Raw genomic sequence first — 26,256 nt, 5'->3', positions numbered from 1 at the left:
TTATTTGATAAGTTAAGAGAAAACACCAACAATCAGATGACCCCTTATGAGAAAGCACTTGGGAAGAAAAACATCCCTTTTTACAGCAAGAACCATCCGGCAGTACAAGACTCAGGGAGCGGAAGCCATCTGCTATCATTGGTTAGGGGTGAGGGAAGGGAGTAGTTGCTGGAATTGCTGGCAGTCACTATGTGAGTGGTATATAGCAGTGGTCCCCAACCTTTTTTGTGCCACGGACCGGTTTATGCCCAACAATATTTTCACGGACCGGCCTTTAAGGTGTCGCAGATAAATACAACAAAATAAAACTAGTACCGGGGGTTGGGAACCACTGGTATACAGAGCTTCCTGCTTTACTAGCAGGCTGCTCGTACTTTTTGTAGAAGAACACACTTCTCGCCAAGCAGTAGTGAAACTAGGAAAAGTGGCCCTGAAGTGGATGAATGTTTGCCTTTAAAGTAAAAGGCAACCAACACGTTTCAAAAGGAGCAACTTTACTTTGAAGGCAAATGTAGTAGTTTCACTACTGCTTGGTGGCTAATTTTCAAGTTCGCGTCTTCCATCCAAACTACTGCGGACTATGCAGTAATATGCTTTCGACCAAAACAAACACAAGGAAGTTTTGGGTGCAGCACCTTATTTGCAGCGGATTTCACATGACGACATTCAACAACTTCCAGCAACCAGCTAGTAAATATGCATGTCTTTGCCTAGCAAACAAAGTTTCCCTGGGAGGGGCCGGCCCATCTGTAAGCCTGTGTACAAAGTATAAAATTGTAGCATTGGTATATTCAGAAACCCAAAAATTGTTTTTAAAGATGAGAAAAACAAATAGAGAATGCCTCGTCGACATTAGGTTTCTATATTTGTTTTACAGAAGATTTGCTTTCATTGAACATATGTACTGTGTATACGAACCCACATGGGGGTGGGTGCGTGCATTCTTCAGTGTGTAGTTTATTATATCCGTTGGTTCGTGCAGCAGCTGTTTTCACGAACACGTCACTGAGCAAACACACTCACACGACATCAATACAGACAGTAGACCACTTTCTTTGACTTCCTGCATCAAACCCCTTCTCTCTTTTTTCTCTTCGCTATAAACACACACATACATGCTTACACTTCGCAGCTGTTTGGAACGTGCAGCACAGAGAAAACGACCCACCCATGAGGTGAGCCGGAGGTTAACTCTCCTTCAGGCATTTACTGTCAGTGCAGAACACACACAAAACGCACAAACACATGCCTGCCTGCAGTCTTGCTTCACTTGCTTACATCTATTTAAATTTTATCGCAGGAGGTTCATCGGTTTACAGACTTTAGGCACATGAACCCATAAAGACGTGCACACACATTTCATCCTGTCTAACCTCTCTTTAAAGATTGTTAGAGTTTGTGTATTAACTATAAACACACAGACACGCACACATATTGCGATCCATTCATTGTGGGAGCTGCTCTCAGAACTAAAAGAGTCGACGGCACAGTTAAACTAATATTTATTCCTGTTGAGAGATTATTTGCTCAACTCTTTCTGCCTCTTTCATGTCCACTTTAGCACTCTACAAAAACACATGCTCTGCTTTACTGTCCTGTAAATGACTCTCATACATATAAACCTTTGTTTCTCTTACACTCTTTTGAACTAGTGTGTGTGTGTGTGTTGTGTGTGTGCATGCACAGTCTGTATTACCTGAGTACACCTGTGTGTTGTGCTGCATTATCTGAGACCTGAAGGCCTGCCAGGCCCTTGTCAGTTGGCTGAGGAAACCCCGTACATCTGTGAGCGCGCTGCCAGAGGAGCGGAGCAAAGACAGAGTTGCTCGCAGGGCCTGATGCTGCCGCACACAAGCACCTCTGAAACACACAAACACACACAAACTGACAGCTTGAAATAGTTTAGATTTTACAATTTCCAGAAAAGCCTTTGATTTTTAAAAAATAAATTTACAATACTTCATTGCTTTGACACATTTGATTATAATATCTGAACCTCTAAATAGAGCGCCCTGTATAAAGATACGGGCGCTGTGTGCGAATCACACATTAACTTTTAATGGTGCTGCCTGGAAAGATCATTGTTTTGTATTGCAAACTAAGAGCGGAAATTCTTTCTCCCTTTCCTTTACAAATACTAAGGCTGTTACTCCACTGGAGTTTATCAATGTGATAAAGAGAGAAGCAAAGTGTGGCGTTGTTCTGGTGTGAAACAAATAACACACTGTGAAAACCAGATGTAATATTTTTGAAAGAAAACTGTAAAAGAAAATATCAATTACACATTATGTAAACATTAATTTTAATTGAAAATAGTATAAAACAGCAAAACAAATGTTGAAACTAAGAAATTCTAGTTTCATTTTTAAAGTGTTTAAAACAGCTATTCAGATGCCTTTGAACATTGGGGTGATGTCTTAGAGGTAAAGTTAAAGTGATGTTAGTCCATTATTAGCAACTTTGTCTGTTCCAGTTCAGTAAGAGAGCTTAGCTAAATCTTCTTCTCTCATTCAGCTGATATTCCTAACAATACTGTATGCTATCGGTTACTAGAAACCTTCTACACTTGCTCCAGGGAGAAACAATTTAGGCTGACTGGTAGGGATTAAAAAAAAAAAGGATACTAATCAATACTAAAAATTGCTATTATACAAGACACTCAATTGCAGCAGTATCAATAACAATAGTACCATTTTCACCCCCTCTAGTTGGCACACTGCTAGTTGACACTTAACAACACTTTACGGGGAACTTTGAGAGGTCAGTAAAGCTCACACCAAATGTTAACCTGGCTGGCACATGTGGGCACATGTGGGCATTGTTAATTTGATAGGATAAAACAATAATTTGTGTGAAAAAAGAGCTACGTTTATCTTAAAGTGTCATGTGAAATGGAGCGTGTGACAGGCAGAAAGTGGACCCAGAGTGCAGGACTCAGCAGACAGAGATAAACTTAGAATTGCAGCTTTTTTGCTGGTAAAATATCATGAAAACAAAAGCAAAAGTATAACAGGGCTGGCAGTCTGTCTGGAAACTAGAAAGACAGAAGCTACACCCATAACAAGTGAGGACACGACAAAGAATAGAAGGAGATGCAGACAATATATACAGAAAGGAGGAAATCGAGGCAGAGTGCAAATAGATTTCTCCTAAATTTTGACTCATGGACTGAACATTGCTTAAATTCTTTGGTCTTGCTTTGTCACTACAGATGTAGGCAATGTAGGGCAGGTAATAAATTAGTGGGAAAATAATGGAGAAACGTAAAAGTTTCAAAAATCAGAAGCTAAATAAATGACAGCAGGCGACTGAGGATAAAAACCACAAAAAAACAAAGTGTCTTTTGGTGTTCTGCCTTCTTCCTCACCAAAATCTCTCTCACTCTTAAAGAAATATGTTCAGACGAAAAGCACTTTGAGAAACATGAAAGATCACTAGCCCTCACTCACATCTGCATACGGATACAAACACACACACACGCACACAAACTCAGGCAGACACACAGACCAATGTAAAGCATGGAAAACTAGAGCAATGGAATAGAACATTCTGTTATTCCGAGCCCACTTTTGTGGGTGAGAGGATGCCGAACAGTTTCCTATTTTCCTGCATACTCATAGATGTGGAAGCACACAATCCAGACACAGGAACACACATGGAGGCGCACACAGGTAGACATACACAGTAACAAGCTAACATTATGAGCATGGCTGGGTTTTACGAGCAATATGATGGGACTGTTTTTGAGAGCTCTGCAGGGTTGAGTGGTTGTTTTTGCTTATTTGGGGTTTGTGGTTTAAGGTGATAAAAAAATGAACAGAGTCTCTGACGAAACGAGACAAGACGGGACGAGAGGGCAGACCTTGAGCTGGTCTGCAGTGCCTCAGAGTGTGCATGTGTGCGTGCAGGGTGAGGGGAGTACGGGCACTGCTTGTCACGAGAGCCAGTTTTATAATGTCAGATGATATAAATCACGAAGCTGACAGGACCAAATGGAGGAACAGATATGGGCCAGATCTGTCATTGGTGATCAGTCCTAAAACAGTGGAAAAATTGAGACTCAGAGAAAGAGACTGCACATGTTCGTTCCCCATACTGGTTTACTCATTTAGCAGCTTTCGGTGTTTCTCATATCCTTTCTCCCACTCTCTACCTCTTCACCTCTTTCATCTGCTTCTGTCCTGTCATTAGCTGCTCATGTCTTTTCCATCCTCTTTTTCTATTTCCTGGAATTAACCACTGGGTCAACTGAATTAACCTTCTCTCTTCTGTTTTCCCACTCTCTATTTTATTGTCCTCCTGCTATCATCTCACACAGTTGTTTCCCATCTGCCCTGGACTTCCCTGTCATGTATTTTGTCCAGAACTAAACAGCCAAGCTGGGTGGCGCACACCAACAGGATGAAAATGAAACTTTCAAGCTGTTTTTGGCTTCTTTACAAAATCCTTAACACATAACCGTATTCCCCCATCCGCATGCCATTTTACTTTTTCCTGGTCATAAATTTACCTGTGAATTTCAACTTGCTGCTTCTCTTTCCCAAGTATCTGCTCTGCCTCCTCTTTCTTGGCAGCTGTTATTGCCAGTCTGTAGAGGAAGAAGAAAAAGTACAGAATTACAGAAAATCTGTCATTTTAATGAGACTTCCCTGAAAAATGTTTCCCATTCAAGTAGTGATCAATGGCAACAATTATTGTGACTATGTGCAATGAACTTATTGGTGTATTATTGCTGTCTTCAAAAAGACTGTGCACCAAGCTCGCAATAAAATTACAATAAAATGCCAGTCTGCTATCAGTTTGTAACTGCATGGGGTCAAGTTCGCAATTATATGTAACTTGTTAATGATTCATGGTTAACTGAGATAAGTAAAAAAAAATTGCAATTCTGTTGGTGTTAACACACACACAAATTCACATGTGAACTGAAACTCAGACTTCTTACACTCAGAGCCTCGTAGACTTAAACAAAAATTCCTTCACAATAGTAACAAAGTTGCTGCAGGATAATGATTTAACTGCAAAATGTCATAGGCGATTGGCAACTTTCATTTTATATAAAAATATAAACAAAACACAACCAGTTGTCATCTAGTTGAATCAAGTACCTTATTAAAAAGAGGAACTGCACATGAATTGTGCTCAGTGGTACACACTGGCTCAAACTGAGTGCAATCCGATGTGTTAGAAATCTGCCTCTGTAGGTACAGTATTGTGTGTCACAATAGTAAAATGGTAAATGGCCTGTATTTATATAGCGCCTTACTAGTCCCTAAGGACCCCAAAGCGCTTTACATATCCAGTCATCCACCCATTCACACACTGGTGATGGCAAGCTACATTGTAGCCACAGCCACCCTGGGGCGCACTGACAGAGGCGAGGCTGCCGGACACTGGCGCCACCGGGCCCTCTGACCACCACCAGTAGGCAACGGGTGAAGTGTCTTGCCCAAGGACACAACGACCGAGACTGACCAAGCCGGGGCTCGAACCGGCAACCTTCCGATTACAAGGCGAACTCCCAACTCTTGAGCCACGATCGCCCCAATAGCCACGATCGCCCCAATAGTAATACAATAGTAAGCAGACCGATTGCCTCCCACCAGACAACCTGTGCAATAGCCTTGCGATCAAAAGTGGTTGTCCAGAGGTTGAGGGTGTTGCAACCTCAATCTGCAACTACTTGCAATCAGTCTCCAACAGCAATATGTCGCAGGTACTCACAAGCAGGTTCCTGTCCTACTTTTACTCAAACTGTGACAGAGCCATTAACAGTGAAGTGAAAGTAGGCCATATCATATACAGAAATACGACCAAGGGACAGTTGGATTAGATGAAATATTATCCCATGAGGAACTTCTAACCACAGCTCCAGGTGTGTTTTTGGTGTGATCATGATGATTCATCTAATTACCTCCCAAGAATTCTTTAAAAATGACTGACTACAAGTGCGTTTCATGCATAAACTTCCAGCAGCTTTGGTTTACCTCTTGGTCAGTGTCCTGTGTCTCTGTAGGTGGAGCTGGCCTGTACTAGGATGTGAGTTTGTGGTTGTCTGTCTCTCTATTTTAGCCGTGGCAAAGCTCCCAGTGTGGCCTGTGAGAATGGATGGATGAACGACAGTAACAGCGTCAAACAAAGGCAGCATCCATCTCCTTTTAAAGTGAGAAGAGCCACTTTATTAATGGCTTACAGACATATATTAGCCAAGGTTAAAAGCATTTGCTGCAGGGCGCCGCTTATACCTTCACTTATAATGCATACCTATACACATGCATAGATATCTATCAAAGTGTAAGATGAAATGTGTAAACGTAACATTTACGAATTGAATTTAAGAATTTGCCAAAGTATGTGCATATATGGATACCTGTTCTTTAGCTGAAGCAGGTACTCAGTGAACGCACTGTGCTGAGTGGAATGAATAGTTTTACACGTCTAACAACGGCTGCACAACAAAAAAAAATCTGCTCCGTTATCAGTAATGCTTCCACAGTTTGGTTAAAAAAAAGACACAAGGAAGCTAAGGGTTATGATATGTTCTCGACTACTCCTGAACACGTCTCTCATCGTACATTTCCCAGACAGAAGCAATCAAATCTGACATGTTTCTGTAATCAACCCCAATCAGAGACCCATAATGAGTGAGACTGTGTGACCTGGACAGTTAGGAAGCAGGAACAAAACATCCCGTTCTTTCCTAAAACACCGCAAATAACCACTGAGAGCAGGAAGAATAAACATAATAAGCACTCAGAGTTATGCATGGCAGACTAGACAAAACCAGACAGACAATAATCATGAAGCTTAATCAAGAAGTGCAATTTGAGTGACATGTTATGAACTCGGCAGGGGATTTTTCTGCTCTAGAAACAAAGGTGAAGTAAGCTGTTTAGAGACCCTGTGCAAAGAAAGTCTCTGGGAAGAGATGAATTTATACATCAACATTATCTTTGTTTACGGGACATTTACCGCTATTAGTAGTAAAATCAAGCAACTACATACTGCCCAGTATATGTTTTACAGTAATATAATGACCTTTACTTGCTTTATTGTTTATTACCAAGCTATGGGTGTGGTAATGGGAAAGAGTGAGTGCTATTGATAATATACAGGCACGCAGGGTCAAACTTTGAGCAGTGCATCATGAAAGGCGAACCCCACCCAATTTATTTGGACAACCTTTGAATTATACACTTATAGTGAGTAATGCATAATACAGTAATAATAGGCCCTAATCCTCTTCCATGCTTTTGTGCTTTGGTGGGAAAAAAAATTTTATGAGGGGAACTAGATGAGAAAGAAACGTCAATACTCATGGTTCTCTAAGTGGTGAAATGGAGTAACACATAGAAGAAGAAAATAGAAAAATGATAATGATCTCTCCTTATTAAAATGTCTATATGTTATGAGGTATGCTGTATGTGGACTGTCTGATATCTGTGGTGGAGACTGATCTGAAATATATCAAACTCTGTAAGTAATTTACATGACCTGTGAATTGTTAGCCCTACATGTGCTTGTGCCTATGTGCTGTACATATTGTACAGATTGGCCCAGGATAACACCCCTGTGACAGCAAACACACGAAAACATTTGTTTATTGTGTTTAGCTCAACAAAATCAGAGCCCAATTCCTTGTATACACACTTACTTGGCCAATAAAGCCGATTCTGATTCTGATCAAAAGGGCAATCAGTTGTCACCTAACTAAAAGCTCATGTTTTGCTCGCACAATTAAACCAGCTCTGGTTCTCTTGTGTAACATATCTGCTTAAAATTCTTCAAGTAAAAGCTAACTGTTCTCTCGATGTGTGAGAATAGATGAAGCTATGCATGTTTCTTCCAGTGTGTGTGTGTGTGTGTGTGTGCATGTGTGTGTGTGTGTGTTTGAAGAAGAAGAAGCAGTGTTTAATTCTGAGACAGTGTTTACAACTAAATAAGTATGCGTGTGACTGTGGCTTAGCCAGCGTGTTGCGTGTGTATGTGAGATTGTGTGAGTTAGCCGTTTCCTTGAGTATTTTAGCCCGTTTGTTTGTATGTGTGCCACTTTCTGACCAAGTCTGTGATCCTTTCTATATAAAATGTGTGTATTTATGCCTGCGTGCCTTTGCTCTTGGAGTGATGGCAGCCCAGACTCCCACTGTTCACCCATCTGTCTCCAGTAGTCCCAAAGCGAGATCAGAATGAACGGTGCCTCAAGAAGTGTGTGTGTGTCCCAATTTTGCCTGTGTGTACAAATTTGTGAGTACTTTGCATGCGTGAGCTCCAGCTCCTGTTCCCAAGGCAGTAGCTGTCAGTGGAATAACTAGGTAGTACCAGCGAGTGCGTGGCGGATTAGAGTACCCCAAACCGGCAGACTAAATCAAGCGCATCATCGAGACGTGTCACGCACACTCACAGGACACGCCAAACACAGTCAGTCAGCCACACACATCAACAATGCTGATCTCAGCCGCGGCGTTACCGTGTCCAACCAAATCAAATGTTTTCCGTTTTGGGGCGTGTATGTGTCAGACAGTTTACAAGTTTGCGCTCTTCTGTGTTTTTGGAGGTTTGTTTGAAGGGCAGCATCACAAAGCTAAACTTATAATCCAGCAGGCTTATTTTCAGCAGCTGACTGTACAAAATGTTCACAGTCACTTTGTCTTTTCAACCCTGATTTCAGTGAAACATGTAATTGCGATATTTATGACCTTTAGGCCAGACTTTATCATTTTTCACTGCCTCTTTTGTTTGACGGGTGAATTGTGTGATTATTACATTTGCTGTTTTATCTGCTGTCCTTTTTCTACAAGCTCAACCTTTGTTTTCAAGCTAATCATCACTGATGTCCTCACAACGGAATAAAAAAAGACAAAATAATCTGGTGTGATCCCCTGTTTAACCACAAGAGTTAATCAGATTAGAGCCATAATTTTCAAATGAATTTTCCAGAACTTATGGCTGCAGGCCTTTTGACAGCGGCCGAGGTGAAATGAGTGCATGTCAGCGTGGATTTGGCCTCATATTTACTTTATTTGCGTAAGTGGTATTTTCTGTCGTCACTGAAAGTGACATAAAAGCTTTCCCATATCAAAGTGTCATCTGTTCACCCACTGTGTGCGTTTGCGTGTCTGTGTGTGTGTGTGACTGTGTGTTTTTGTGAGTTGAAAGACTGTTTTGATCAACAGCATGGCAGGACATTCAAAGCACAAAGCCATTTTACTTTGAGCAAAAAAGGAGTGTAACACACACAAAGTCACACACACAATTCATTTTCAGCTTTTCCATGTTTTCAAAGCTAAAAAACACAACAGTGTCCTGTCAGCAGCCAGGTAAATGCTTCAGTAATAACTAACAGCTCTTTAATAAGGTCTGTCAATCAGCTTCTGTCAATACTTTATCAGCTAACCATAATCCCTTACTGGAAAAGGCTGTGTGTATGTATGTGTGTGAACACCTGTCCGTATATATTTTGCTTTCCGTTTATCTGGTAACCATGTCAGGGACGCCATAACAGTGATTGCTATCATCAAAACACTCTCATATGCACTCACACATTGAGTCACACACACAGTCACTCACACACGCACAAACACACAAGTAGAAATCACAAATCAAGTACATCATTTTGAAGTTAATAGAATTAACTCATAGGAAATGAAAATGCATTTGTTTTTCCAGCTTGTATATTTCAGTTCTCAAAAACAGCATCCCTTTGTTTCACTTGTGTGTGTGTTGCTATGCTACTGCTTCAACAAGGATTTGTTGATTACCAGATAAACTTGTCATTGTGTGTCTGTGCGAAGGAGGCTGCGCCGCTGACACAAGGAACCGCACAGTAATATAGTTGTTTTTTGTTTATCGTGTTGTCATGAGCCCCACAATAAATTGAAGCCCACGTTAGAGCCGCACAAAGGTCCTCTAAAGTTGAGAGCTCTAATGTGTAACTAATATGTACACAGCACAGACAAAGCGGAGACACAGAGAGACTGTTTGATGTGGTAATGTGAACCTCAGCTTGGATCGCTGCTAATACCTCACATGCTGGCTGCGAGCGCTTCTTGACTCTGTACATTACGGCTCGGCATATTACCTAACACATATGTGTGGGCAAACGGTGGATTTGTGTATTGTTTCTGTGGTTGCCACTGGAAACAAGGAATTGAAATAAAACCACATGAGTGAGCACATAACTAATTTCCCACAAAATACTTCCTTGTTACAAATGGATCCCTTTTTTATTTGCCATCCATCATTTGTCTCCCCTTCACTCCCATTCTGCCACCTGCAAGTCGTCTTATCATTATTGTAATCCAGCCCCAGGAGTGTGTGTGTGTGTATATATATATATATATATATATATATATATATATGTGTGTGTGTGTGTGTGTGTGTGTGTGAGTGAGTGTGAGAGAGAGAGTGAGTGTATGTGTGAGATAGAATATGTGTGTGTGTGCATGTGCGTGCATGTCTCCCACATGTTTATGATTCATTCTTCATAACTGCCAAGTCTAATTTCTGTTACTGAGTGGAAGTGTAATTATTCTCTCAATTGCAGGTACATACAAGTATATGCAGGCTTGTCCGCATACACGCAGGCTCAGGTGAAGGCAAATACACTGTACACGCAGTTGGGCACTGACGTATACACAGACTCACATCAAAACACTGCATTTGAATCAAGAATGAGACAAGTCAGCCAAGAAGAAGCAAGCAGAGCATAAAAAACCCCAGACAGTCCTTTCAATGCTCGCACACAAGCAATATCAACCTGTCTTCAGTGAGGTAACCTTTGTCCGTCCATACCTATTCATCAGTGACTCATACAAAGGGAACCCCTTTGTATGAGCCATCCTCAAATCTATTTTTGCCTCAAATACAGCGATGAACTTTTCAGTTCCCTTATGTTCTCTTAACTCTTTCAGATCAGCAAAGTGACACAAACTAGTGTACCACCTGACTGGGTCCAACCTCTGTACAAACAGACTTGAAAAAGCTAGATTTTTTTAGGCAAACAATCACAGAGTGTAAATGTTTCTTTTGTAGAACTGCAGTTCAGTGCAACTGCAAGTCAGGCACCAGATGGTGGCTTTTATCTTAACTTCAACAAGAATTAACTCTGTTACATAAACAGGTTTGCATCTGCTTTAAAAATCATATGTAACAACTATAAGTCTTGATGCATGCTCAGTCTTCCAGGTAAGGAAATGCCTAAAAGATTCTGTTCATCTCGACGTAGCGTTTTCCGTGGGAAAACGTTTCGTCACTTATCCAAGTGACTTCGTCATTCTCAGCTGACTGCAGGTTTCCCCAATCTTATAAACAGTACATTGCATAATGACTGAAACTAGCACCACTGAAGGAACAATGGACGGGGAGGTCAGTTTCTTGATCATTAATATGCAAATTGTCATGACCACTGATCGACAACCACTGATCAAAGCCCATTGATCAAAGACTACTGATCATTAATCAGGGGCCATGAGTGCCATTCACAGAGAATTGGGGAATGGCTGCAATCACAGCATTGTAAGATGGTGTAAGATGTACCCTTAGCACCCCTCCTCGATTCAGAGATGGTCATTGTCTTTTCACGTACATAGCCTCCTTGACTGCCCGCTCAGCATTCCTGCCTATCAAGAACGTGTACTGGACTGTAAGACTGCCCTTAAAGGTTCAATTTTGAACATTAATAAAGTTGCAATCAGCTGTATGTAATCTGAATTAGAGAAAGTACACACTCTTTCAATTCTAAGGCTCTACATATCAGGACATAGTGAAAAATCAACTGGTTGTTAATAGCTCTTAAAAAGAAACGCTTCCACAAGAATTAATAGCAAAGCAATGTTAATCAAATGTAACTTGATTAACTGATCATCAGCATTTGTGAGCACCTCTATGAAAGCAGACGTTTTGCCTAACAATCTGGGAAGTGTTACAAGGCCATTTCCAAACGTATGGAAGTATAAATCGTTCGACAGTGAGAGATTATCCACAAGTGGAAAACACTCTAGACAGTTACCAGGAATTGAGGTCCCAGCAAACTCATCTGAAAGTCAGACCGTGCAATGCTCAGAGAAACTGCAACAACCCAAGAGCTACATCTCAGACTCTACAATGCTCAGCTATCACGCTAAAAGTTCTTGAAGGTACAACTGGAAAAAGACCAGTATAGCTTTTGTGGAAGGGTTTCCAGCAACCCAGCAGAGCATCGCATTAACAAAATTTCAATGAAGAAAAGCTGTCCAAAACAAAACACTCACCACAACAATGTAAGACACTGATTGAGTCACACAGAAAAGATTTACGTCGTTATTGCTGCTAAAGGTAACTGACTGTCTCCATTGACTCTGCATTTTGGGGCCGATTAATTAAAACTAAAAAATCTCACTTGTTGTTGATCATCTGAGATAGTAGTTCCAGATGATCTTTTCATTATCATGTCCTGATAAAACCTTACAACTGAAATAAGGTGCTTAAGGTGAGCTTTAACACACTAAATGTGGGGCAAAGAGTATGCTTGTGTGGCAAGCACAACTAAACTAAACAAAGACTAACACAAACGATGCACGGTAGCAGTTTCCCCAACTCAATCACTAAGTAAGCACATCGCACGTAACGGAAGCTGAAGTTTGTTTTTAGGGCTTTATGCAGTCTTGTTCCAGTCATGTATTCCTTTTTTTAACTGTTTTTTTAACTGCTAAAAAACTTTTGACTGTAATCAGCTTTGGGTTTTGGTGGTGATGCATCTGTAGATCTCTTTGAGCTGCTTTTTATTGTGAGACCGAAATGTGTTTATTTTTTTAAACTAGAGCCAATAAAAATGTGGAACATTGCCTCAGCATGTGGTCCCAAGGACAAGAGGTAAAAATGCTGCAGTCTTCGTCTGAATGATAGAAGTAGATTGTAGGAACATAAAAAGTAGAAGTCCACAGACGATGTGAGACATCGTTGGGTGAAAGCTGGATATGACGCGCTTTTCTGGTTTCTAATATGACCTAAAAACGGCACTTATCTCTTTCCCTTTCTGTCTTTTTAATCTTCTCATCAACACCAAAACATCTCCAGCTTGTTTGCGCTTGAACTCGAGTAGCAGGTGACATTTTAAAACCAGGTTTAATTGCACTGCGCACATGACGGTTTTTCTCACCTTTCTTTTTTCTGTCACACGCTTGTTACACAGACAGCACGCATTCAAACACACGTGTCGTTAAAAAACACTCGAGGTCAGACAGGTGACATTTTCGGTTAGGTTTAGCTTGTGTAAGGGGGTGGGGTTTATTTTTTGGTTATTTTTGTAACGTTACCAGTCAGGTTCTCCCACTGAATGTGCACTCACACACACACACACACACACACACACACACACACACACACACACACACACACACACACACACACACACAGAAATCTCCTATCCTGTCAGATCAACACAAGACCAGACAGCTGACAGATTATCAAAAGAAGCAAAGAAAAACCTGTGTGAGAGTTTGGTTTCAGTTTGTGTGTATGTGGGAGTAGGAAGGCCAGTTCAGGGAGGTCTGATCGTGTCTATGTTCTGGCTCAAGAAGAAAAACAGTATTAAAACAGAGGCAGTACCCTCCTGGCATGAAACATTCGTTCATATCTGTATAAAAAGAAAGAGACTCCCTTGCTGTGGGCCCATGCTGGCCTCTCACTGTGTCATTACCTCTGTCTGAACTTTGACGTCCTGACCTGCCCTTGGCCCTTAGTCTCCGACTGTGTGTGCTTTTGTTTGTGTGTGTTGTGTACATGTGTTTTTGGCTCCATGAAGAGACGGCGTATGAGAGAGAGAGATAATCAGCTTTACACCAGATTGGGGATTGGCTCACCAGTCTATCACACAAATAACAACATACGGACACCCTAAAACCCAGCTCGCCATATGAGCACAACGGCTTTGGTGTATACACACATACACACACACACACACACACACACGCACATACACACACAAACTGTAAATTACAGTAAAATATCCGTCATTAACCAACCTATATTGGAAGCTTAAACCAGACTTTGGCATTCCTACTGTATATTGTAATTTCTTGGTATTTCCTTATATTATTCTAATATACTAATTATTGTTTTTGCCAGATAGTATTTGCAATGTTCCCAGTGGGTACTTAATAGGTACTGAGCAGTAAATCAAGCATTCACATTCACCTAAGGCCAATTTAAAATGACCAGTTAACCTAACAAGCATGTATTTGAACTGTGGGCGGAAGCCAGAGTACCAGGGAGAACATGTACTTCACTCATGTACTACACTCTGTTTACACTATACAGTACTACAGTATATACAGTATATACAGTCACTATCCATTATTTGATCTGAACGTTTAAAATGAAATCGTTCAGTATAATAAATTCCCAGTGTGCCTCAGTTCTTTGTGGCACAAATTTAGCAAGGTCCTAGAAATCAGCCATTTTGGTCCATATCGACATGATAGCATCACAGAGCTGATACAGATTTGTCAGCTGCACATCCATGATGACAATCTCCCGTTCCTTCACATCCCAAAGGTGCTCTACTGGTCAGCACTGGTATGAGTACCGTATTTTTTTCGGACCATAAGGCGCAGCGGATTATAAGGTGCACTGTTAATGAACGGGTCTGTTTTCATACATAAGGCGCATTAAGCGAAACAAAACAGTCAGATAAGATAAAATTTACTCAACTCCTTCTTCTTGCTTCCTCCACTTCCGTACCATTGATTCATTAATGTTGAATTCTCTCGCAGCTGCTCTATTCCCATGTTGTTGCAGTATATTAATGACTAACCTCGTATTGTGGATGGATTATCTCAGTTGTTCTCCTGACTGAAGTTTGGTCCGTTTACAGCATTCTCCCATGCATTTGCATTTGTCCATTTAACCATCGGGAACCCTCACGAGTGGAAAAAGGTTAGCATTCATCCTCCAGCTTCACTGTGTTTATGTTATACTAACATAGGTGGGTCGCTTTATTTAACAGCTAGTGCAACTTCAGTAACCCTACAAACGTCACTGCTGTTTAGTTTTCTGCCTTCATTTATGTTGGAAGTGGTAGCAGAGCTGTACATTTTAATTTGTTCAGAAATCTCTCAGTCAGAACATGCTATATCATGTTTAGGTGAAAACTAGCGAGCTAACTTCCTGCTAACTTCTAACTGTGAAATTTAATAAATTCTGTTTTCATTGATGCCTGGATGTTAAACTTAATTGTTACACCTGGTAAAGCAGCAACGCTGATCATTTTGTTAAAGATGAAATTATTTAGACAGTTTTCAACTCTCAGTGATGTCGCAGTGACTTTGGGACCTGAAGCGGATGGAGTTTTGGACCCAGATTACTCCACGAGGCTCCTGACTAGTGCACCTTATAGTCCAAAAAATACGGTATTGATTCTCAGATTTCATGAACCGTGTACTCCACCCAGAGCTACAAGATAAAAAGTTATTAGTGGTTTTCTGTGTGTACACTTTAGTTCATTTACGGTGTTAAATTTGACAGGTTGATTGATGTCCACAGTCAACTATTTAGGTAGCTAAGTAGACAAACAAATATGGAATCCACAAAAATAAATGTAAAACTTTCAAAGCTCATGTGTTTTATATGCAATGCCAGTTTGGCATAGCAATGGAAGGAAAGTAGGTTTGGCATTTCTAAAAAGTGCAAAACAACTTAATGCACTCCAAAAGTATAGGAATGGAAAGCTTCGTAAGCAACACTCAGTTTTTACCAGACCCACTGCCAAGGGTCAGGCTGACATGATGACATTTTATTGCATCAGTCACATTTTTCCAAACGGACAAAAAGTCTTTCAAGGATGTTAAAGCTGTTTAAAAGAATGTAGAATAAACATGCTCTTCTGTTACTTTGACAACAAAAGGGAAATCGTGGTTCCAAAGACATACAACTATCTTGAGAAAGTGTTACAAACCAATGAGGGAAAGGCAAAGGATGCTGAGGAGAAATCCACCGAGTGGTTTTTCTCTTCAGTTTAAGCTAATCTCCATCAGTGATGCCAGGTTGCACTGGTGGGTTCAATGCTTTGTATAAACAAAGTGAATCTTTTCCAGACTTCCCTAATTATCATTGTATAATTCACGAGTAAACACTTTAGGGCAAACATTTTAAATATGACAGAGATGATGGATGTTGTAGCAAAGATTATGTAATCCATTCAGGCCAGGAGCCATCCAGAGAAGGTTATTTTGCAGCACACAGGCATTAGGCGGCTAAGCAGAGTTAAATTTCTGGCAAGATTCACCAAATTACTGCCTGAAATCCTAAATCTTCTGAAGCTTTCCAAACGTAGAATATTCAGCAGTAGCTTTTGGATTTAGTGTTCCTGACAGATCTCAATGACTTGCTCAAGGAGTTTAATTTAGAGCTGCAAGGCAATGATAAATATGTCATCACAGTGATTGGTTTAGTCAACAAGATTAAAAGCAAGCTACATCTGATGTCAAGAAGGCTGGAATGGTGTGATCTCAGAAACTTTCTTGACATGCAGGCAGAGCTCTGACATCATTTAGTCAGAATCTGATAAGTGCTTTACTGACTTTTCATCCAACACTGTGACCAGCTAGGTGTGTTTGTTTGTCATTTGGTGAAACTGTAGGTTGCATTGCTTCCAAAGTAATATCACTTTTCCATTTTGTTATCTCTGCTGCTGACACAGATATTCTTACGCTGCTAAATGACAATAACATCAAATCTAGGGCAACACCTTTTTGAATGGAGAGTTCAGGAACAAAACCATCCCCCTGCAGAAAATAAACTTGACACCACTTTGTGGTTCAGTCACACTAGAGCAAAAACAGCATGATAACCTCCTTGTTACTAGGATAAACTTTTGGTTGCCAGGTGATGGTACTCTTTTTTTTTTTCTATTCTGCAAATGATCACATGTAGCTGTGTCCAATTGGTCCTGCGATCGAAACTTCGATCAAGGGGATTGTTGACAGACAGCTGAGACACTGCAATCAGTCGGAGTCAGCCGTAAATTGCCGTCCTGCAGCAACTATTCGTGGAGGAGTTTCTGTTTCAGGTCTATGAGATTCTGTCTGAACAATGAATGTATATAGTCAATTTTAAACTTCTGTTTAATGTTACAGACTTTCCATCTACAAATCTGTTGTAGACGGCAAGAGATTTGCAACTTTCATGGATTTATCACAGTTAACTGGGTATTATCACAGATTACATGTAATTGCCAACTTCACCATCTTGACACATTAACTTTAAATACGGCAACTAACTGAAAGTGGTCGCAAATCTTGTCCCCACCTTTGATGCATTTCTTTTGCAGCAAGTTTGCAAATTCATTGTGCACAGTCACAATAACTTTCATCAGGCTGCTGTCTCACTATTTCCTCTGGTGTGACTGTAGTAATATAGATCATCCTATTTATGCTGTGTGTGACCTCGTGACAAAGCCACCTTATGGCTTGCCCAAGGCTTCCAGTCAGCTCCTACTGACTAGGAGATAAACAGGTTTCCACTTTTCTCATTTAAAGAACTATCTTGTGTGTTGTGTACACATGAAAAACGTGGTTTGGGCTGACAGATACTGGGAGACTTTAAAAGTAGATCTTGGCTCGAAAGAGGCTCTTGCAGAACAACCACACATTTCCACTTTCTGCATCTGATCATGCAGAAGGTGGGTGGAGCAATGCTACAGCATTATTACCAAGAACTACATGAAGTCATCAAAACTCATGCTTGAGTAATAGGTACAAGATGTCTCATCCAAACAGGCCAACAAAGAGAAAATGTCAATCAAGGGAAAACTCCTGGGAGGGCCTTTATTTAAATGGCTTCCAACTGAGCTAATGTAGAATTATTTTTATTGTCAGCGTGTGTTTTAATGAACGACCCTTTAACTCTGTTGATCCACAACATCCTCTCAAATTTAATAGTGTAAACCGGTAATTTGTGGTTTGCAAGGTGTACGTGCAGGTGTGTGTGTCAGTCACTTACAGGGCGAGTTGCTTTAGAACCGTGTCATTTTTGTTTTGTTTTGTTTTTTAGCAGCACAGACTTCTAATAGTTTGGGCTGTTCGTAGCTTTCTCATGAGTCACAACATTAAAAGCATTTTCTACATATTTCCCATAAACGCAGCAACGTAAGCAAGCCTTTGATGGTTGATTGTTCGCGGACGCCTGCTATTTGATTACCAAAAATGTGAAGGCTGATGTAAGTAAGCCAGCAGGAGTCTTAACCACCTGTTTGTTTGTTTGTGTGTGAGTGAGTGTGTGCACCATATTACGGATAAGTGCAAACACACACAAAAAACGACTTTCCCTAACTCCATGATGTCAACTTTTCCTGAACTTGAGCATACTAAGTGGGAAAAAAAATTAAATGGCAACAGCAAATTTACCATCGTCTTCATGATTCTGCAGCACAGACACACACACACATATGCACTAGGGATTAATATTAGCTAAAACTAATATAGAGTATGTCTTTATAATAATTGCAAACTATGATCCCTCTGCTATACATTTATGAGCAGCATAAGCAACTCCACTACTGGTGTGCACTTACATTTCCCAGAATAGCTGTCAACAGCCCTCTGGAAACATGCCGGAGCCTGTTGCATGCAGCTGATACAGTACATGTGTAGGCGGGTAGAGGCACAGCAATAAATGATGGGCCGAGAAAGCTGGTTTTAATGGAGAAAGCTGTCTATCAACTTCCTTCCGTGTGAGTGTTCAGTGCCAACGCATGACAGTGAGTACTGAATATCATCTTTCCTCTTTAAATCTGAGGGTCTTGGACAGCCACCTGTAAGCATTTTGCACTGGTAGAGCATGCTTCAGAGCAAACTGCTTTTCTTCTAATACAGAAAAAAGGAGAAATTTCATCAGTGCTCACAGGGTAATTAGATAAAAGCTGTCAGTCAAGCAGCAACACTGCAAAGCTCCAAAACCTGCAGGGATATCTTTTGTCCAACAAACACCTCCACACATCCTGATCCAGAAATAGCCTCTGTCCTCCCTTGCATCATTGCTGATCCAAAGTGAAAGGTGGTATGTTTTTACTTAACACAAGTTCTTTTTAAAAAAAGCTCACTTTCCTTTTAGCTCATTATCCTCACATTGTAACAGCGCCCAAAACAGGCACTGGGCTATGATGACAGTGTGGAAGACGACTGCAGAAGTTATAATTACAGAGCAAAATATATTTCAAGATGTACATATTCATGTGGGCCTGCGGGGTAGCTGATGTGCCTGAGAGTCGAGTTTTTGTGTTTTTGTGTGAATAACATGACTCACGGGATAATTGCCCACACAAAACCCGGCAACGGCGATCATTTCACACCAGTGATGGGAAGTACAGACACCTCCAAACCTCACCTCTCTTCCAGCTGTTGGAGTTCTTTTCTCAGCTCGTCTGAATTTTTATTGGCCTTTTGAAGTGCGTCACGCAGAACTTTCTCTCTCTCGTCGCTCCTCCTCTCCAGCTCTCCTCTAACTCGACTCTCTTTTTCTTTATATATTTTCCGACGCTCCTCTTCCACCTCCTTCCTTGTACTCTCAGATTTTGCTTCAAACTCATCTCTCAGAGCTCTCACTGCATTTTGGTTCCTCTCTTCTAGCTCTTCTCGTGTGTTTCTCTCTCTGACTTCTGCTTGTCTCTGCATCTCCAGCTGAAGTGCCCTCTCCCACTCCAACCGGCCCAGCTCCAGTGCTTCACGCTGGGCCTTCTCTTTTTGGGCAGTCTCTCTCAGGTCCTGGAGCTCAGCTTCTAACTGAGCCAGCTGGGTGCGGAGCTGATGAAACTCGTGGAAGATGAGGTAGCTTACGCCGCAGTAGCAGCACACCGTCTCAGTGCGCTCCATCTGAGGGCAAAAACAAACAAGGTGTTAAAAATACTAAATGAAGTGCAACTATTTAGAAAAACATTTTCACACCCGCACCTCTCTATAGCTGAGTCTTCATTTGAAACCAGTTGTTATCTATTTAGAGTATTAACACTAACTTTGATTGTGCTTTGAATCTAATTAATAGCAGCACGAAAGCATGGCCAAACCACTTTGGTGGCATGTCTAAAAGAAAAGAAGAAAATCCACAATTTTTATTTTAAAGCAAAGGAAGTAACAACAGTTGGTACAACTAACTGCATCACTAATCACTTTCACAGAAAATGGATGGCTGTCCTTCTCTTAAGTGAAGGTGAACTGGCTACAAGTGGTTTTTACTTAACACTACACTTTTTAAAGTAATGGACATGGAAGATGGCGTAAATTTCAAAATATATGGTTGAATATAAAATTTACATACAAAACTTTTGATCATAAGTACTTAATGTCCATACCGAGAGTCAAACTAATCCTATAGTTCTTGGGGCGTGTCTACTGTCACTTCAAACTACCACTGAAACTCATGAATCTCCTCTTTCTACCCATGTCAATCGCTAACAACTGCGAGATTAAACCACTTTGAAACCATATGATTCATTTTGATACACCCTGTATATAGCATATAATATGCAAATAAATTGACAATCTATAATTTTTTTGTCCGATATCAAACTAAGGATGAGTTTAGAATATGATTTTAATGGCTTAAATCATGTATGGGGAGACTAAAGATAGCTAACCATTCAAAGAGTCTAACACATTCAGACTGAACTGCAGGTCCTGTTACTGATCAAAATCTTCTTTAACCACTGTATCAAAAATGTATTTTCACTCTATCTGTCAGCAGTTCAAAGTTGTGGATGCACAGATACTCTGATCCCTCCTTCAGATATTGTCTTCACCGATGTCTGTCCTCTCTCCTAAATAATTCCTGCTTTCTCTGTACATGTCAATGTACTCTCTCCAAGCTTTTTCAGGCTTATGAGGGATAAGATTGTATCCCTTGAGCTTTCATCTTTATGATGACATGTTACAGCGAGGCAACAGATATTTGGATGGCATGCTGTCAGCTCCCATGTCAGAAAGCTCCAAATAAATTGCTACATGATGTAAACAAGATGAAATAAACTTGCAGACAAAGATGGCATGCTTGAGAGTACAACAGCTTACAAAACAGATTATTTTGGTCAAGTCTCAAAGGTCAAGTAATTGCTTTTACCCATTTGACGATCTATTAGTTCGAGAGCACTTTCACTATCTAGAAGTAATGACCATGAAATTTGGTGTTCACATTTATTTGTGATATTTTAGTGGTTTTGTGATTGCAATGACACATTTAGACATCTATCGTCACCCCAACCTTGCAGTCATTGATGCAACCACGAACTCCTCTGAAGACCAAAGTATTTTAGAGTCAAATATGATGCCATCTGTCCAAGAGCTAAAGACTGGCATGAAGCTGGGTGATGCATCAAGACAAATATCCTAAGCACAGCAAAAAATCTACAGCAAAATGACTGAAAAAGAAAAGAATCAAGGTGTTGCAATGGTCCAAAGTCCAGGCATCAACCTGATTAAAATACCTTTGTAGGACCTTAAGAGAGCTGTGCATCAACAAATATGCAGAAACCTCATTGAACTAAAGCTGCATTTTAAAGAAAACTGGTCCTTCAAAAAGATGTGAGAGGCTGATAAAAAGTTTTTGCCAATAAAGAAGTTTCTACAAGCTTAAAAGTGTGCTTAGTTTTTAGCAGGACTGTACAGAGTCCTGCCAAAAACTGTCTTCTTCACATGACTATAGACAGCTTTCAAATAGTGTCTAGAAATTCCATTACTTGTCCTTTGAGATGATCTACAAACACGTCTAAAGACATGCAAAGATACTAAACATGAAAAGACAGTCAATAGGACAGAGATCAAAAGAATGGAAGCCATTGCTTCAAAGTCCTGAAAGACACTGAGAAGGGTTTAATTAAATGATCTCCAGTCCTGTTATCTCGTGCTTCCTCTGTGCCTTGTGTTTCTTTCTTCTTTACAGTTAAGACAGAAGTCAAAGGGAATATGAGGGTAATCGGCATGATTGAAAGAAAACACACCATCGTGGCAAAGTGCTTGTCACATGACAAATGATTGACATGTGACAGGTTAATCAAGATAGGCCCTGTTTCTCTGTCTCTGCAGTCGCCACAATCAACTTTCTCTTTCTGTGCCCACCTATCAGAGTGATCCTGCTCTGTATTAGCACCGTGTCAATCCATATCAGGTAAAGGTGCATATTGCATCTGCCTCATGTCATCAAGACAGCGGGAGTCGGTCTTTCAGCAGCCACGACACACAGACAGACAATTAGAAGATCACTTTGTATGCGCTCATTATGCTCAGCGATTAATAACACAGCAATCCTGAAGGCTGAGGGCACAGCTCTACTGTTGTTACTGAAGCTGATCCAGAAACTTAAATCAGCTGACATATAGTTGGTATAATGTTTGCAATATTCACCATCTAACAGTATTACGTTGCTATACACACACTTGTTAATTCCCACTCCTAAATATTTTAAGCAAAGTATGTTCACGTCTTAGCTTCACACGATCCCCCGTGCTTTTGGATGCTTGAAATTACTAAGGAGAGCCCTTAATGGGCTCACTAAATGTTATTTTAAAGTTCCTATTGTTGGATGTTTGGCCTGATCAAGGTCTACAAACAGGCTGACGGGGGAAAAAAGAAACAAAGAAGGCAGAAAAGAAAGAGAGAGGGGTGACTGTATTGTGTGGGTGGATGGAGAAAAAGCTCCACAAGATGACAACCTATTACATTATATTGCCATAGAATGCACTCTGGAGAATCAGGCCTATTATCTATTTGTGAGTGTATTTGTTAGAGCGAGAGAGACAGGGAGATCCGGGGAGAGTTAGAGCGTGCAACTGTGAGCAATATTTGGGACTGAGACTCAGGGGGGTTTAGTGTTTACTGTGCAGATGTCCTTGTGGTTCCTGCAGGCATAGATACAGCAAAGACTACTAAGTGTGTGTGTGTGAGAGAGAGAGTACGGTTTATATTTTGTTGGAAAATGCTTATGCATGTAAATTTGTGTGCGTTTGAGCGTGCATGTGGGAGGGTGGGTGTGGTGAGAGAGTTCTTTATGCCAGCCATGATGACGTAGCCATGAAGACAGACAACAAGGGGGCAATACACACTGTTTAAGTGACCTGAGGGCTGAATTGTGCCTCCTCCATGGTTTCAGACACACACACACACACAGACGCTTTCTCACACTGCTCAAACAGTCTAAAACACATTCTGCACGCACGGAGGCAGATGAAAGGCGGAGGCAGACATTGACAAAACAAACGGACACGTTAAAACCGACCCTGATACAAGCGCAAACATGTACATGGTATACACAAAGGATGCAGAGATAGGCCGGCACATACAAAGGCAAATTTAGTCATATAAGCATTTACAGGCCAACAGGAAACTTACACAATCACTCGCCATTAACAACCACACACACACACGCACACATTTATACACACCCTGAGGGCAGAATGTCTGCACCACCAGTGGGTTGTGTGCTCCCGTGACTGAGTTCAGGCCCGCGGGGAGACCCCTTGCCCTGGGCACTGACACGTTCACTTAGTGCTCAAATGGCAAAAAAAACCCCTAACCTCTCCACACGCTCGCACATGACTACTACGCCGGGCATGGGCATGAACGCCTGGAGAAACACCTGACAGGAGGAGAAAAAGAAAGAAAGGCGACACATTAAAACTGCGGAGTGACAGAAAAAGAAAGGGAAAAGTGAGGGAGTGAGGGGGAAGGGGAGAAAGGTCGTGTTGCCCTTTGAATGTTTCATGCCAGCAGCCGATGCTTCTCTTCTACACACCAGACCTCTTTGTCCTCCAGTGCACACAACACAGCTCCCTCTCTGTCTCGCTCTTATCTCCCTTTCATTCTGTCCCTTGATTGACTCCATTAGCATGCTGGACTGTTGCCAAAGTGGTTTAAAACATTAGATTTCAGACCACATAAGGCTCTTAAACTTCTACCACATTGGTTTAATTACTCAAGCAATGAACCCTGTGTTTTATATGTATGTTTAATACATATCTGCTCCGAGAGAGATTGTTAGTCAGCCTACATAAGGTTCAAAATTATGCAAACCATGCATTACTGCCTCAGGGTGCATTGGCAGCGCTGTAGCTATGTAAGTGTTTGTGTGTCTGTCTCAGTCCTCAGTCAGTAACTACTGACTGATCACTTATACTTTAACTGAATGTACGGGTTGTCTCCACAACTATTAGGTATGAAGACTGTAGCCTGTGTTATGTGACTTGCAACATGTTTACAGTCCCTGTTATCACCAGAATTCCTCTATATTCCATCAATTAAACATGGTGCTATTACTTCTCCCCTGATGTGAAACACTTAGTTGGGCTGGGGTTCCAGTGGAAACAACAGGGTGGGGTCGTTCTGTTTGTGTAGTTAGTGTCTTTCCAGGACAAGAAGCATAATTAATATACGTGATGACTTTTTGACTGTCTGCATGCGTGCGTTTCTGTGCAATTGTCATTGTAATCATGCAGACAGCAGAAACATAAATTCAATTCAATTCAGTTTTATTTATATGGCACCAAATCACAAAAATAGTGGCCTAGTGGTGTTTTATATTGTAAGGTAAAAATCTAACATTAGCACAATCATGTGACACCGATGAGCAAGCACTTGGCGACAGTGGGAAGGAAAAACTCCCGTCTTCTCCTTTCTTCTATCTTGTTAATAATTTTACTTTTTCACTGCATATATTGTTAATAAAAAGATCAAATATTTCACAACTCCTTTCTCCTTTTACAGCCACTCCGGCATTCCTTTTCCTGACATTTTATTCCAGTTTTCCTTCCACTTTGTCCTTGCCTCTTTCTTCCTCCTCCCAAACAACTGTCCTTTCCCTCCCTCTCTTCCTGCTCATCTCCCTAGGCCAACTCTGCTTCCTAAGCTACAGCTGCCGTGACCCATCTGGCTCGTCAAAACACCAGAAGTGGGTCACTGCCACGAACACGGACCCTTCATGTTGCGCACGTACACACATGCAGACATCAGATACGCACACATGGACACAGCATACCCCCTCATGTTCATTCACACACCCAAGCATGCTTTCCGTGACCAAAACTGGCCCAACAGGCATGCACTTACTTACACACAAAAAAAGCCCCATGCACTGAGCACACATACACAGCAGTATGTACCTCCGTCTGCTGTCACACATAATAGCGCTGTGAAATACTGCAAATTTTGATATTGATGCGACAGTCATGATTTATGAGATGAATGATCGTCAGTATTAAATTTTAAACACGTTTTAACGATCACTAGATTACTCCGATTTTTTACGTTCCACAATAATTAACACAAAAAACATACATTTTTCATGTATTTTGAGATTTCGTTTTTAGGAAACCTAGAATGTAATCTGTCTCTTAAGCAGCAGACAACGGACTCTTTAAAAGGCTTAGACGAGCTTGTTTTGGTCTTCTTAAACCTTAAATATAACTTTGGCTGTCATACTGCAATTTCATAGTACTTAGACAGACACTAATACCATTCCATATCATCTTAGCCAAAATCTGACCCAAAAAAAAAAAAAAAGAAAGTCGTGTTTTTTCCTATTTTTATATTTGTCAAGTAAGGCCAACACTTTTGGTGCAGCGTGCAGGTTGCTCACAGTGCACAGAAACAGAGATTTGTAGCCGGCCACTGCAGATAATCACAGACAGACAGACTAAACAGTTTATTTTCCACTAATCCTCGGTACTTGAAAGCCACGTACCCTGTTGTGTAATTTTGGAAGGTAATATATAACCCACATGCACATACATAAAGGGGCAGAAATAGTAAAAGAGATGTCATGCTAGAAATGTCATTTTGGGGTACAAGGCACTTAAGCATTTTTTGGAGGGTGGGCTGGGGGGGTGCCCAGGGGATTAGAGGCATTAGGATTAGATTTAATCAAGTGATATGATCAAGGGCGGTGGATTTAGAGGAAAAAAACAAAGGCAAGTGTACCTGTATCCTTCAAAACGCTTTCGCTTTCCAATTCTCTCTCGCTCTTTCAATCTAACAAATGCTTTCTCTCTGCTATCTGCTAATCTGGCACTTCATCGTGCTTCTGCCTCTGTCCGTCTGTGAAATCACAGACATGGCAGATCACGCAAGCATTTAAAGAAGGGATTAAGTAGTTAAAGGACTTACACGTGGGGGTTTTTTTTGTGGGTTTTTTATTCCTAATTTTTTTAAATGATTTTCTTTTTTGGGCGGTGACATTATGAGGGTGCTTGTGGAGTGTGTGTACTTTAAAGAAAACACTGCCCTGCTGTGCTCTTCTTTTTTC

General features: G+C 40.9%; 1 protein-coding gene across 1 annotated transcript in view; it reads right to left on the bottom strand.

Moving 5' to 3' along the window:
* The window catches only part of lekr1 (Leucine-, glutamate- and lysine-rich protein 1), an 85,456-nt gene that overhangs the window by 43,546 nt on the left and 15,654 nt on the right, over positions 1-26,256 (bottom strand). The window contains exons 3-5 of the mRNA XM_085130351.1: positions 19,360-19,844; positions 4,511-4,588; positions 1,697-1,860 (exon numbers count right to left, since the gene is read on the bottom strand). Coding sequence (XP_084986477.1) covers positions 1,697-1,860; positions 4,511-4,588; positions 19,360-19,844 — 727 coding nt within the window. The remainder of the gene's footprint in view (positions 1-1,696; positions 1,861-4,510; positions 4,589-19,359; positions 19,845-26,256) is intronic.

Source organism: Neolamprologus multifasciatus, chromosome 14, assembly GCF_963576455.1.
Source record: "Neolamprologus multifasciatus chromosome 14, fNeoMul1.2, whole genome shotgun sequence".
NCBI classification, from domain to species: Eukaryota; Metazoa; Chordata; class Actinopteri; order Cichliformes; family Cichlidae; genus Neolamprologus; species Neolamprologus multifasciatus.
The sequence above is the reverse complement of the archived record's forward strand: the minus strand, read 5'-3'. Positions and strand labels throughout refer to the sequence as shown.